General features: G+C 45.6%; 1 protein-coding gene across 1 annotated transcript in view; it reads left to right on the top strand.

The window, feature by feature from the left end:
• The window catches only part of Epb41l4a (erythrocyte membrane protein band 4.1 like 4A), a 205,800-nt gene that overhangs the window by 101,034 nt on the left and 90,345 nt on the right, over window positions 1–14,421 (top strand). Inside the window, exon 3 of the mRNA XM_051163853.1 lies at window positions 11,656–11,707. Within this exon, the coding sequence (XP_051019810.1) occupies window positions 11,656–11,707 (52 nt within the window). The remainder of the gene's footprint in view (window positions 1–11,655; window positions 11,708–14,421) is intronic.

Genomic DNA, 14,421 nt, shown 5'->3' with positions numbered 1-14,421 from the left:
GCGCTGTTGTCTGGGCCTTGGGTCTGCGCTCTGGATTTTCCTTCTGGTCCATGAACAAGTAGTCCATGTTTGCAGCCGAGTACTCTCCAGTCTGCTTTGCGTCTGTTGAACACTAGGAGCGAAGACGCTCTCTGCGTCTCCTTCAGTGCGGGGGCGTATGTGTGTGTGTGGGGGGGAGGTAGGGGGATAGGGGTGTGGGGGATGAGAGTGAGGGTGGGGAGGTGGGGTGCAGCAGAAGGGGTTCAGTGTAGCTGGGATCCTTGTGAAGCCTAGGCTGCCCTTAAACTTGGTTTCTTCCTTGCACTGCTTCCCAGGAGACTCCTGGCTGGGATTACAGGTTTGTGCTCCCACATTCAGTTGGCATAATTATAAGACAAACAGAAAATGTCTTTGCAGATTTCCTACAGATTGGTTTTTAATCAACTTTATTAGACAAAGGGCAACACTAATAAATTGCTTCGATGATATCGGCTTGTGGGCTCCGTTCTGTCTGTTCCCTGTAAGGCTGCTGAGGAGCAATGCCCTCAGACTCTTCAAGAAAACTTTCGTCATTTTGTAAGGGTCTATGAAGCCTCGTATGAAGTCTTTTTGACGGCTTAATAAAGAATCCCACAATTACATCTTGTTTTCCTGATGGCCTCTGGATTCATTCTTTGCCTGGAAGCCATTTCTTAATTGTAGCCCTGGCTGCCTTCTGATAAGACAGGGGCCAAGCAAGTTCTATTTCTGAGCTAACTTTTGTTGCAGGCACCAAAGTGAAGCCATCGGCACTTTCTCCAGTCTGTTTGGCAATCTCCCTATCTGGATCATACACTTCATTAGGTACCGTGTGTGTGTGTGTGTGTGTGTGTGTGTGTGTGTGTGTGTGTGTGTGTGTGTGTGTTGCCACAGGCGACAGCATTGCTAAGCTTTGACTCTGTATAATTAGGTCCTTTCTCCTCGCCTCCCAGGGCTTTCTCTTTGCTTTCTCCTCCTTGCTCAGGATTCCATTGAGACTCTTGTATAAGGTTTTCTGTTGCGCCACCGTCTAAAGTCAAAGGAAGAAGTGCAGGGAGTAGGACCCGGTCCGGAAGGTCTGGTCTGGGAGGGCTCTGTAGATTGCCACAGGGCTTCAGATGTCAAAAGGAAACCGCCGGAGGGCGCCTGCCCGAAGAAGGGGTTCGGTGTGACTCACGCTTTGAATCGGTCTCTCTTCCTAACTACAAAGGCAGGAGTTAATGACTGGGTGGCAGGGCAGCACAGAAGCAGCTGTTTAAGGAATTCAGGTGAGGGTGATGCCACTTAGACCTGAGAGTGTGCAGAAATGTTCAGATTTGGTTTCTGTTTGGAACACAGAAGCCAAAAGGATTTGCAGATGGGAAGAAGAAATAGAAGATAAAGAAACCACACACAGAGTGTTCAAGAAAGTCCTTACGGAGATGGGAGATGGGAAGGTTGTGTGCATGTATGCGTGTGTGTGCATGTATGTGTGTGTGCATGTATGCGTGTGTGTGCATGTATGTGTGTGTGCATGTATGTGTGTGTGCATGTATGTGTGTGTGCATGTATGTGTGTGCATGTATGTGTGTGTACATGTATGTGTGTGTGCACGCACACGCGTGTGCTTGAGTTCGCTCAAGTGGAAACTTTTTTTTTTTTTTTACATTTATGATCTGAGACGCCGAGGAGTACCTGAGTGGAGATGTAATCTTGGCAGATACATGACGAGGAATTTTGTTAGGAAGCGTGGGCCTCAGGCATTTTGGCTTTTCCTGGCTGGGAAGCTAAGAAGCACCCAGCAAAGGGATTGTGTGAGGATTCCCGAGAGGAAGGAGAAGCAAGAGAGAGGTCTGTCTAGGAATCAGAGAGTGGACGTTTCAAGCAGATGGGAAAAGAATCTGTGTCTACGGATTCCAGGGCTGGTCTGTGCTGCCTAGTTACAGTGCACACATAAACATGTAAACACGCTACTTTCCAGTGTCCTGCCGCATGCTGATGTGTGTTAAGTATATGAAAATGGTCGCTCACTGGTAGCAAGTAAAGTCAGAGTGAGCGATGCTGCGATGGCAGACGATCGGGTGGCTGAGATAGTTACTTAACCTTTGCTTTCTGATGCTCCCATGAAACAGTTAAAATGTGTGCAGTTACCTCCACGCCGTGTGTGTGTCTAGACACATGGAGTAAATTTGTCTTTAGACCTAGGTCTCATCCCATAAATCTCCCGATGATCTCCTTCCTGCTCCAGTCTGAGCTGCGAATCATTCCTGGTCTGAAGTAGTTTGGTCAAGAGACGTTCAACTCATATACAGGGGGAGGAAGTCCCCCTCAGGAACAGTCATAGGGGAGGGGAATAAGGGGAAAATGGGATGGAGGGAAGAATGGGAGGATACAAGGGATGGGATAACCATTGAGATGTAATATGAATAAAAAAAAAAAAAAAAAAAGAAACGCTCAACTGATACCAAAGTGGGTTCAAGAGGGGTGGGACAGGCAGAACTAGAACAAGCGCTGTTTCCCCACCTAGATGTTTATCTAAGGCATGGAAATGACACGGGCAGATACAGGAGACAGAAGACTTTGGGGAGGCACTTTTGAGGTTCCATTCTTAGTGAAGGAGTTATTGGTAGTTGATGTCTGCTGAGGGAGGCAGTCACTTTTTGGGGGGGATATGGCCACTAGTGCCCCAGTGGATGGCCCCACCGCCATCCATATATGGATAGCAGTAACTGGACTCGGGATTGATGATGATGGTGATGATGATGATGGTGGTGATGGGGATTATGGTGATGATGGTGATGGGGATTATGGTGATGATGGTGATGGTGGATTATGATGGTGATGGGGATTATGATGATGATGATGATGGTGGTGGTGATGGGGATTATGGTGATGATGGTGATAACAGTGAGGATGATGGTGGTGATGATAGGACATGAAGCTGGGGGAGGGAAAGAGAGACAGATTGGGGAGTCTAGGGAATGTGGGGAAAGTTGGAAGGAAGTAGTGGGGTATACAAGATCAAAATAAGCTGCAAATGTGAAATTTTCAGAAAAACACACTTTTTTTTTTTTAAAGAAATCTTTTGTTTTAGCTAGGCATGGTGGTCATACCTATAACCTTAACACTCAGCATGTTACAGCCAGAGAAATCAGAAGGTCAGTGCTAACCTAAGGTATGCAAAGGAGTGGGTATGTAGTTCAGTGGTAGAATGCTTGTTTAGCACGCACAGGCCCTGGGTTTAATCCTCAACCCTCCTCCACCCCCAGTTGCAGTATGACGAAGGGAGAAAACACACAGCCAGGAGTGATTTTTTTTTGTAGGAAGTGAAACTTTGATGCCACAAACAGAAAGTCACCCTACTGTGTCCTGGCTAGATGAGACTGGTCAGGTCTAAGTAGATCATGGATGTGTCTCTAAGGTAACGGGAGAGAGCAGAACGCTGCATAGATGCTGACAGGTGCATAGACAGAGCGAGACCATGTCTGTTCTCTTCCTATTGCTTTAGTATCTGAGTGACATAACCAAGGTCCTCAAATGAGGCCAAGGAAGCTATAGAAGGGATTTGGACTTTTCAGGATGCCAGAGAAAATGCCAAGGGGTTGTCTAGGTAGAGAGAATAAGAGAAAGCGGCACTCTGTTTGACACCGTGGGCTGCCATGGATTTAAAGTGATAGCACTGATTGCTTTAGATGGGAGTGTTTGCCCAAAGCCACCCCCCTCCACACACACCGCCCCCCCTCCCCCCGTGTTAAAGGCTCAGTCTCCATCTGATGACTTGACTAAGAGGTGAGTAGATCACAAAGGTATTAACGTCACTGATGCTAACCCACTGGTGTGCGCATGTTGAATGGCCTCTGGGCGGGTAGAGCCTAGCTGGAGGAGGTGGGTTGCTGAAGGCCAGGCCTTTCCAGTTATAGCTCGTAGCGTTCAGGCTACAGTTCTCTTTGCTTCCCAATTACCAGAGCTGTAACTAGCCATCACGCCACGTTCCCGCCACTGCAGAGGGGTATGCTACCCTGTGTAGCTTAAACCATATGTCTCTCAAACCTCTCCCCACTTAACATTGACCCTGTCAGGTGTTTGGCCATGGTGAAAAGAAGAGTAATCTGTATAGAGAATTAGCTAATATCCTGATGTTGTGCAGTCTTGAGTCTTCAGTTGTGTGTCACTGTTGGTTGCCTGCATAAGGAAGACAGGGTTAACTCTGTCCCCACTTAGTGGCCATTACAGAAGGAAGGGTGTCTAAGGGACTTGAAGATGATTACAAGTAGGTGATTGTAATGCCTAGTGAAGGAATGTAGGACAGAGTGAGGGTCAGAGGAAGGGACAGTGCAAAGCTACCGGGATCACTGATGTCTTGATGTGGTCAGAACGGTAGAAGAGAGAGCCAAGGAAATAGGGCTTGGTGGCTCAGAGTAGGGGTCTTGAAATTAAGGCTTCTAACCAGACCCTTCCAGAGAGTAGAATATCAGCTCTTAGAAGCGAGTGGTCTGTACTGTAGGACAAGTTAACCACTCAGCGTTTGCTTCTTCATTTTAGATGGTAACTGTGGCAGTTTATATAGCATAGAGGTATTAAGAGAATAAACAAGGAGAGCTCTGTAGTCTTCAGTAGTACCTGGCATATAACAGTATTGGAAATAGATGGCATTAAATCTAGTAAGTCCCTTGTTGGTGTCATTTCTTTAATCCCCGAGTGGTGCCAGGGTCCGTGGGTGACAATGATGGGGGAGTGGCAGTGTGCTTTTTGAGGAGCCATTCCACTTCTGCTGAGAGGTGGGGCCCCCTCCCTCTGTGCAGATGGCTCCAGTGACAGGCTGCTGTTTTTGTCCACACTGAGAAATTGTTCCGGTATGATCCTCAGACCAAGGAGCAAATTAAAGCCACAAGCTGTTAGTGTTGCTTGGAGGCCCTGGGATCTGTACCCAGAGGCACGAGAAGAGCGCAGATAGCTGTTGACACAGCCTTGCACTTCTTGGCGTGCAGGTGTGAATTATGTCGAGTCTTAAACTCCCAGGGATGGCCTGTTCTGTCCCTTTCCTTTTCTTTTTTTGAGATCTTTGTGGCTCTTGCGACTCAGACTCTTTTGACTTCTTAAGTCAAGAAATTGTTTTGTTTTGTTTTGTTAACAACAACAACAAGGACAACAAAATACATGTTGCAATCCTTTGGTTGCAGAAAGCAGGATTAAGCCCCCCTGATGCCATGGGTTTGTAATCCCAGCCACTTGCAAGGCTGAAGCAGAAGACCCGTAAACTCAAGGCCAGCCTGGACTGCATGCTAAATGAGTTCAAGGCTAGGCCAGGCAATTTAGTGATGTCTTTTTTATCAAAATAAGAAGTAAAAAAAAAAAAAAAAAAAAGGGGGGGGGGTTGGGATATAGCTCAGTGGTAAAGAGTTTGTGAAGCATACTGAAGACCCTGTATTTAGTCCCCAGAACCAAGGAAAGGAGAAAGAAACCATTGGAGAATACAAATGTTATGTTCTTACGCTGCGTAGCATTCTGTAGCTCCTTTGCTGTTTGTTGAGACAGATCTCACTACGTAGTCCTGGCTGGCCTCTTCCTCTTGAGTGCTGGGGTTAAAGTCATGTGCCGCTATGCCAGCTGCTCCTAAGTTTTTAAAGGAATCATTATACCCATTTTAGAATACAGTTAAGCTTTTGAATTCTTTGACAGTTTCATACACACACACACACACACACACACATACACACACACACACACGCATACACATATGATGGATTTTAGCCATTTTAACCCTCTCCCACCTTCTTCTCCTCTACCTTTGAGAACTTTTATCCCAACAATCCTTTCTCCTATTTTGATATCTTTTTGTGTCAGTGACCCACTGAGTTTAATTGTGATTGATGCCTGAATATGAGAAGGAGGCTACTTACTGGAACACCGGCGACTTAGCAACATTGGCACCACTGATGGAAAATGGAGGGAAAATGATCCCTCCATCCCTAGGAGCCATTAGCGGCTCCTGTTCCTTTAGTGAGGGCGGGGCCATGCATGACGAAGTGGTGGCATGTGCAGGTCACTACAGCTGCAGTGAGTCCAAGAGTGCGGCAGCCAGGCCATGTTCACGACTTATCCTTTAGCCCTTGCTTCCTTTTTCTCTCCCTCTTTTCGATGTCCCTTGAGCCTCACAGGGGTGATACAGACGTCCCTTTTAGAACTGAGCACACCGACCGGTTTCAAGTCTGCATTCACCACTACCCAAGATATGGCAACTCTTTCTCTCATTGTTTGCTGCCTGTTCCTCCTTTAAATTGTGAAGCTCTAAGGCAACTCCAAATGAACAGTTAGCAACTCTTAGACCCTGACTGAATATATACTTTGAGGGTTAGGATATTGATTTAGTGGACTGTATTAGAATTTGAAAATTTATTTCTCAGACTGAAACCGTGACATTATCGGCCAAGGTGGATGAAAGAAACCCAGAGCGTTTAGCCAAGACTGTCAGAGACAATGAAGGCTCTGTCAATTTTCTCCTAGTTACGCCAATGCTGTTCTTAAGATTGACAGGCTAGGCATGGGAGGATACCTTGCTACTTGCCTCATACATATATCCTGGGGAAAGAGTAAGAGCAGGGAGGAGAGCAGCCATGCTTGCTGAGTAACTGGTGTTTAGGGCTTATGTTAATAAGCAGGCTGCATGAACTGGGGAAGAGACAGAAAGGTGTTTTTTGACTTCTTGCTGTCTTTGTATAGAATAGGATCTGGTCCATTTTGCAGACACACACACACACACACACACACACACACACACACACACACACACACACACTAAAGAAGAGCGGGTTTTAAGTAGAGAGACTTGAGGAGGGGAAAGTGATGTCATACTGAGAGATTTCTCTTTGGAACCATCTGGGTAGGCAAGATGGCAGCACACCCATCCCAGTCCAGAAACACGGCACCCTGGTGCTCAACATCACATAGCACAGTCCCAGGGTGCTCAGCACCACATAGAACAGTCCCAGGGTGCTCAGCATCACACAGCATAGTCCCAGGGTGTTCAGCATCACACAGCACAGTCCCAGGGTGCTCAGCATCACATAGAACAGTCCCAGAGTTTGTGTGTATCTCTTGAGAAGACTAAGCCTCTTTCTTTCTTTCTTTCTTTCTTTCTTTCTTTCTTTCTTTCTTTTTTCTTTCTTTCTGTCTCCCCTTCCTTCCTTCTTTCCTTCCTTCCTTCCTTCCTTCCTTCCTTTCATCTGTCAGCCTGCTTGCTATAGTAGAGTACTCGAGACTGGTATATTATACCAAAGAGATTTAGTTTGGCGTATTGTCCAAGGGGCTAGACATCGAAGATGAGGTAAGACCTGTGCTGTGTCATAATGGGCGAACAGGAGGAAGAGACAAAGCAGGAAGAGAAGCCTTGCTTCCTAACAACCCTGCTCCCATAAGTAACACACCCCAGGAAGCATTCATGAGGGTGGCCTCATGAACTAATCCTGCCTTAAATTTACTCTCTCTCAGTTCTGTATACTGGGGACCAAATTCCATCAAGAGTGTCAGGAGAGGACAAATGGTACCCAAACCATAGCGTCATGCTTCATGAATACTGATGGGCAGCACCCATTTCAATATAGTGCTCTCTTGCAAAGGAGAGTGTTGTCGCTTAAAACACTAAGACAGCAGTTGAGGAGGGCTAGGGAGAAGATAGCTCAGCTGGGGCAATGCCTGACGTGCAAGCATGTGGACCTCAGTTGGGTTTCCCAGCACTTCCGTGAGTGCTGGGCAGGGTGAGGCTTGCCTGTAACTCCAGGCTATGGGTTGATAAGCACATCCTTGGAGTTCATTGGCCAAAGTTGGGGGGAGGTGGGAGGTGGATCCGGAAGTTAGAGGAAGGAGTTAGAAAGGAATATGAGAGAAATACATAATATGACTGTCTGAAATTCTCAATTAGTAAAAATATAGAAATATATAAAAATCAGGGGAACAATCGAGGAGGACATCTGACATGGGGCTTCATTCAGCCTCCACATGTATCCACACAAACATACACAAGCACACCACAAACACAAGCACACCACAAACACAAGCACACAGGCTGTTGAGGCGATTGACATGTGTTTCCTAACAATGCGTTAAGTCTTGAGGCTTTTTTTTTTTTTTAATTAACAACTGTTCGGTGTTTTTATCTTATAAAGTCTTTGCATTTCCCTTGCAGTTTTCTCTGTGTCTAATTTTAATATCACATATGTACTCGTGCACATTTTCTCATGCCCTGCATTATACTTCGGGGTCTGTGTGTCACTAGCTAGGCTTTAAGTACCTTGAGGTTAGAGGCCTATCTAACTTCCCTGGACAGAGCCTGGTGTGACATGCAAAGGGTGTGAATAGTGACGTAGCATAAAGCTTACATCCAGAACCTTAAGGCTGGGATATTGTACTCAGTAGCAAATTTCTGTGTCCCCTTTCCTCTTGGGTATGTTCAGTGTGGCCAGACATGTGCTGTGTTTGGCTGCTTGCTGAGAAGAAGTGGTGACAAGTGCCATCAGACTGTGTCTGCTTTGGTTCCAAGGTCGTATCTTTCCCTTGGTTGAACACGAGTGGATTTTGTATTTCAGGATGTTGGCTTGTGAGACCTGGTAGATTGTGTTTATTATTTGCATCCTGGAGCATTTATCATTGTCTGACCTCTGTCACCTCTGCCTTCCATTTTGATAAAATTAGATTTGCGCCTGGCAAGCTCTGGGTGGGTGCTTAGCGTCTTAGACGTGCAGGGAGTGGGTTGAATGGCCTTTGCCTGAATCTCACTTTTCTTTGCTTTGTGCAAGATTGTTATTTCCATCTCATCTCAGGAAATTTATTGTGCTTTTTTACATAAAAATCCAATCATTCTTATGGATAGAGGTTAAGTTGTATGGATTATCATTACTGTGCTCTGCCTGCTACACCAAGCATTCCTTCCTATCCTGATGAGATCAAAGCTTCCTTCTGGTTTTCTTTTCATGGCTTTTCCAGTGTTTGAAAAACACTGGAGACAGGAAAAAAGAAAACAACACAGTGTCCACACACTGAGCGTCATGGTGCACCCTTAGTATAGACCACTTTTATGTTCTTGCATACTAGCCAAAAATAAACACTAGAAAGCAGTTTATTACCCAAAATGCCTTGAACTGAAGAGTCTATAAAATTTGACACCTGTAATCATTTTAGAAGGTAAAATTTAGAAGCATCATTCCCATTGGCTCCTTGCTGGCTTCAGTCTCTGGTCCCACTCCCCCAATTCCTCTTCTGGCCACTCTTTGTGTTGTTGTGTGTGGTGCAAGGCCAAAGATTAAAACCCAGCTTTTGGAGTGCTTTGACTTCCTGACCTCTGTGGAAGATGAAGAGATCCTCTAAGGGCCCACCTGCCTCCAGGGCTCTCTCTTATGGGCTCTTATGGATGGGTCACCAGCCATGATGACATCTTGAGCCCAGCCTGATGACACCCAGAGAAAAGAGAGCCATTGACCTGAAGAACTCTGAGCTAATAAATGGGTGTTGTTTTAAGCCTCGCTTTAAAAAAAAATAGTTTGTTTTGTAGCAATAGAAACCTAAGCAACTGTCAAGTAGGCATTTGTGTTTCTTTAGCCTTCCTTCTGAAGAAAACATAGACATGCTTGAATTAAAAAACAAAAATTTGTTAACGCCCCATGTATGCACTTGAAGACATGAGTATGGTCACATGCATGTTACGTGTAGCAGTCTTAGGCTTGCACGGTTATCCTTTGAACCGTCTCCTCGGCCTTAGACCTTTTTATTTAACACCAGAAGAAAGAAATGGTCCATCTACTTTATGTTTCCATTTCATTGGAAGAACCCTTAGCTTTGTGCGCAGAGGAGGACGAGTCTGTTTTGTGTCCAAGCACATAGCAACAGCGGGTTGATTTTGCTCTGCACGGTGAGCCAGCATTTCTCCACGAGCCAGGGTTTCAGCACCAAGGCAAGCATCTTCAGTCATTGTGGGCTCCCCAGAACAGCCCTGCTTCAAACACCCTCTTCTGCTTTAAAGGTGAATCTAGACCGAGGGCCAGGTGGGTGAGTGCCTTTGTAGCATCGTTGGATACAGAAGTGGCACTGCCTTGAGAGACAGTGGCAGACGGGTGTAGATGAATTGAGGCTAGTGCTGCAGTGACGTGACTTAATGGGACACTTAGTATGAACACTTACCATATATATTTTGAAACAGAAGGTAAGGCAATTGAATGACGTATTAGAATCACTGTTTATGATAATGGTTCACCCAAGGGAAGGGAAGAAAACACAGGTAGGTAGGTGCTCCTGGACTTTTCTTGTATCCCCTGACTTCTCCCAACCATCTGGGGGAACTGAGTGATCTCACCAGGGTAAGTGCAGGAATCCTAGGAGTTTGGCGCCATCGTTGCAGGGTGCCAGGTCCTCCCTCTTTGCTGTAGGAATGGTGCCTTATTTAGGCAAATGAAGATGGCTCCTGGGTGTGTGGTGTGTGGTCGCGCAGAGATGATGGAGGGGCTCCATCTCTTTATCCCCACAGGCCCTCCAGAGCCTCCCATGGAACCCTGCTGCCTTCTCTATGTGTCTGTGGCTTCTCCCTGCTCCTCTTGCAGATGAAGAGTTGAGGCTGGAGGCTTGCTTCTTTTGGCAATTTTTGTCTCACAGGAAAAAAGGAAAGCCTATCTGCAGGGCTAAGAGTTCTCCTATTTCTGTCTGCAGCTCTGTTCGTTAAAGGTTAGTTTGGATTAAGAGGCAAATACCTCAGGTGGGCTAAAGGCCGGTACCAAGAGTAACTCACACCTGAATAATAATCTCATGTTGCATAGTGGAGGATGAGCCAGCAGCTGAAGACTTGATGTGGGGTCGGGCAGTGGTGGCACATGCCTTTAATCCCAGCACTCGGGAGGCAGAGGCAGGCAGATCACTGTAAGTTCGAGGCCAGCCTGGGCTACACAGTGAGTCTAGGACAGCCAAGGCTACACAGAGAAATACTGCCTCAAAAAGCTAAAACCAACCAACCAAAACCAAAAACAAAACATAAACCCCCCCAAAACAAACAAACAAACAAACAAAAAACCAAAGGGGGAAAAAAAAAGACTTGATGTGGGCCACTCTATGTAACCTGTGGGAGCCCTGTGGGGGATGTTGAGAGTCTTTTTGTTCTTTGTTGCCTGTTGCATGGTGATGGAGACCCAGAGAGGAATCCCCACCGATGCTCCAGGATTCAGGTCCTCAACTGAGCTGAATGTCCCTCTTGGATCCCGATGACTATTTGAGTTAACTTGATTGCTTTCTTCCTAATACCAAGTAGGTGGCTGTTACAGGTCTGGGACAGCTGATGAAGAGGTTAGAGACATTTTATAGGGAGACATGACTCTGGGCGCCATGAGGGAAGACTTTGGAAACACAGAGGGTATTGTTTGTGGCCACTGTCTTTCAGGTAGCACAACTCATTCGTAGGCGTCTGGCTGTTACCCACCCTATAGTGAGTACAGCCCAGCTCAGAAACATGGCTTCTCTGCTATTCCCTAGATTCCAGCAGAAGTGCCCTTCTCTTTCTTTAATGCCCCTTAGTGTGTTTGTAGATGTGACATGACAAATGATTAAGTGTTTACTTGTCAAATATTTAAATATCCTTTGAGTGACACTTCAGAAGGGCTAGTGGAAAGCATCTAACTGTTGTCATTCCCCCTTTCTGCCCCACAGTACTGGCTGGATCCCGCAAAAACCCTGGCGGAACACAAGGAGCTGATCAACAGTAGGTATTTGATTTTAATCTTGTGAGAGGGTGGTCTGGGTATGGTGAAGTGTCTGTGATTAGTTTGCTGCTGGTGGGGGAGCAGTAGGACCAGAGGGCAGCTCTTCGGCTATGTGGGGCGTGATGCTCTCTCAGGATTGGGGCAGCCCTTAATTTAATCAGATACTCAATGGATCTTATCACAGGACCGAATGTGCCCTAGGGACACACCCACTCTTGGTTTGTGACTTTTCTGTCTCTAAAACCTGACCTTAAAAAGGGGAAAGGTGGAGAGAAAGGAGTTTGTTCCTACCCTGTGACATGAAAAAGTTTGTGACTTGAGAGGGAGGAAGGGAGGGAGGGAGGGGAGAGGGAAGGAGAGAGGGAGGGAGAGATGAGAGAGAGAGAGAGAGAGAGAGAGAGAGAGAGAGAGAGAGAGAGAGAGAGAGAGAGAGAACGCACATTCCTTGTCAGGAGTTAGCTCTTGGAATGGTCAATATGAAGTAATTAGAGGAGTTGTTGTAATTAAATACATATTCTTTAATCTTAATATCCACACCTAACGTTTTATTCATAAACACAGGCACAAGCTTAGGTATGCAAAAGAATAATCCTTTACAAATTTTTGTGGTAAAATTATAGAAGTTAAAAATTTGAAACATTTTTGTGTGTGATTCACAGGCTTTAAATAATTCACATTGCTTTAACTATCATCACCCACATGATTTTTCATTATCCCAGACTGTAGGTTTAAATTGTTTAAATTGTGACTGACTGCCAATCAGACCCTAGTGGGCCCTTCTGCCTTTCCGGGCCCCATTCCTCCCATGCCTGTGGCCCCTTTCTCTGTGGTGATATTGGGTGTGTGAACCTTCATGGATCCCAGCCCAGGAATGCAGCCACACCTCAGAAAGGAACTGGGAGCCTAGAACTGCAGGACCACCAGAGTGGCTCAGAACCATCTATACTGAGACTCTGCAAGTGCAGTCTCAGAACATCAGCATCGCTGCCTTTCTATGTCTCTGGTGCAAATCACCAAAGTTTATAAATTATAAAATTATATATATTATATATACTTATACATTTAAAATAGTAACTATCAAAATCTCAGAAAAATTTCGGGGAAAATTATTTTAAAATAATCTTGCACATTTTCCTTATAAGGAAAACCTGAGGTAATAAAAATAAAGTAAACTACTGGGTGGAGCATGGTGGTTCAGACCCATCAACCTGGTACTAAAGAGGCCGAGGTGTGGAGGGTGCCACAGGTTGAGGCCAGCTTGTGCTGCATACTGGTTTCAGGCCATCCTGAACCATAGAGTAAGTCCTTGTTTTAAAAACAAGGCAGTGATTAGAGCACTGGCTGCTCTCCCAGAGGACCGAGGTTTGTTGCCAGCTCCTCGACGATGCCTCATAACCTGTGTGACCCCAATTCCAGATGACTCAGTGATGTCTCTTGGGTTTCTCTGGACCAGGCACACATGTGGTCTACAGACATACATGCAGACAAAGCACCCATACACATAAAAAGTAAGCCTTTAAAACTACTTTAAGATGTATATTAGTGCTCTGTCTGCATGTACACCTGCAGGCCAGAAGAGGGCATCAGATCCCAGTATAGATGGTTATGAGCCACTATGTGGTTGCTGGGAATTGAACTCAGGATCTCTGGAGGAGTAACCAATGCTCTTAACCGCTGAGCCATCTCTCCAGCCCGTAGGGAGGGAGGAATGGGAGGATACAAGTGATAGGATAACAATTGAGTTGTAATCTGAATAAATTAATAAAATTTAAAAATACTTTAAGATGAATTATTAAAGCATGCCTGTTTGCATTTAAGGTTTCCGTGTAATTCACCAAAATATTCTATTACAGCGTTGTAAGAAGCAAAAATATTTTGTTCTCCAAATGCAGCAGTGCTAAAGACTTAATGTGTGTCATAAGTAGAAAACATGATCTCAACTGAAGAAGTTTTCTGTTTTATCTCATGTTGGTGGTAAAGGAAGACAGCAGAGTCAGTGTGGGTACCCATAAAGAGGGTGGCCATTTCTGGTCACCAAGACACTCATAGGTAAACCTGGATTTACTTGCCCTAAACTATGTGGAAATCACAATTATCATTAAAGCACCAGAACTTAGTCTTCGTGAAGGTTGACTGGGGGAATTCCCACTGTCTGGCTCCTACATGGTTTTTGGTTAAAAACAAAATGGCAATAGCTTCACTTTACTGGTTTCTCAATGTTGATCCTGTTGAATGGATGGATTTCACATGTTACTAAGTGATTTGCTTCACCAGCACTTCATTTTTGTAGTTAGTCTTACAATAAGAAGCCGGAAAGTCTCTGGCTAGAAATATATTGGCATAGAAATGATCGATTCCAGGGCTGTAGAACTCTCTACCAGGTGCTCCAGATGAGACTTTGTTCCAAAGGTCTGCTTTCCCAGACGGTAGAAGACTGCACACTCAACCCCAAATACTAGGCACGGGCGGGCTTGATTCTCATTCCCGTGGCTTCAGGCAGGCTGGCTGTCTCCTCAGACCTTCACCTGTTTTGGTTGCTTTCCAGGCTGGGGCCAAGAATGAGCTATTCATTAATTGTTGTTTGAGACCGGACCTCACTGTATATCCCTAGCTGACTTGGAACTCACAGAGATCCACTGGTCTCTGCCTCCTGAGCGCTGTGGGATTCAAGGCATGTGCCACTGCACTCAGCAACACAGGGTGACCAGAGCCC

The sequence above is a fragment of the Acomys russatus genome, chromosome 20, assembly GCF_903995435.1.
Source record: "Acomys russatus chromosome 20, mAcoRus1.1, whole genome shotgun sequence".
NCBI classification, from domain to species: Eukaryota; Metazoa; Chordata; class Mammalia; order Rodentia; family Muridae; genus Acomys; species Acomys russatus.
This window is presented reverse-complemented; position numbering and strand designations above follow the sequence as displayed.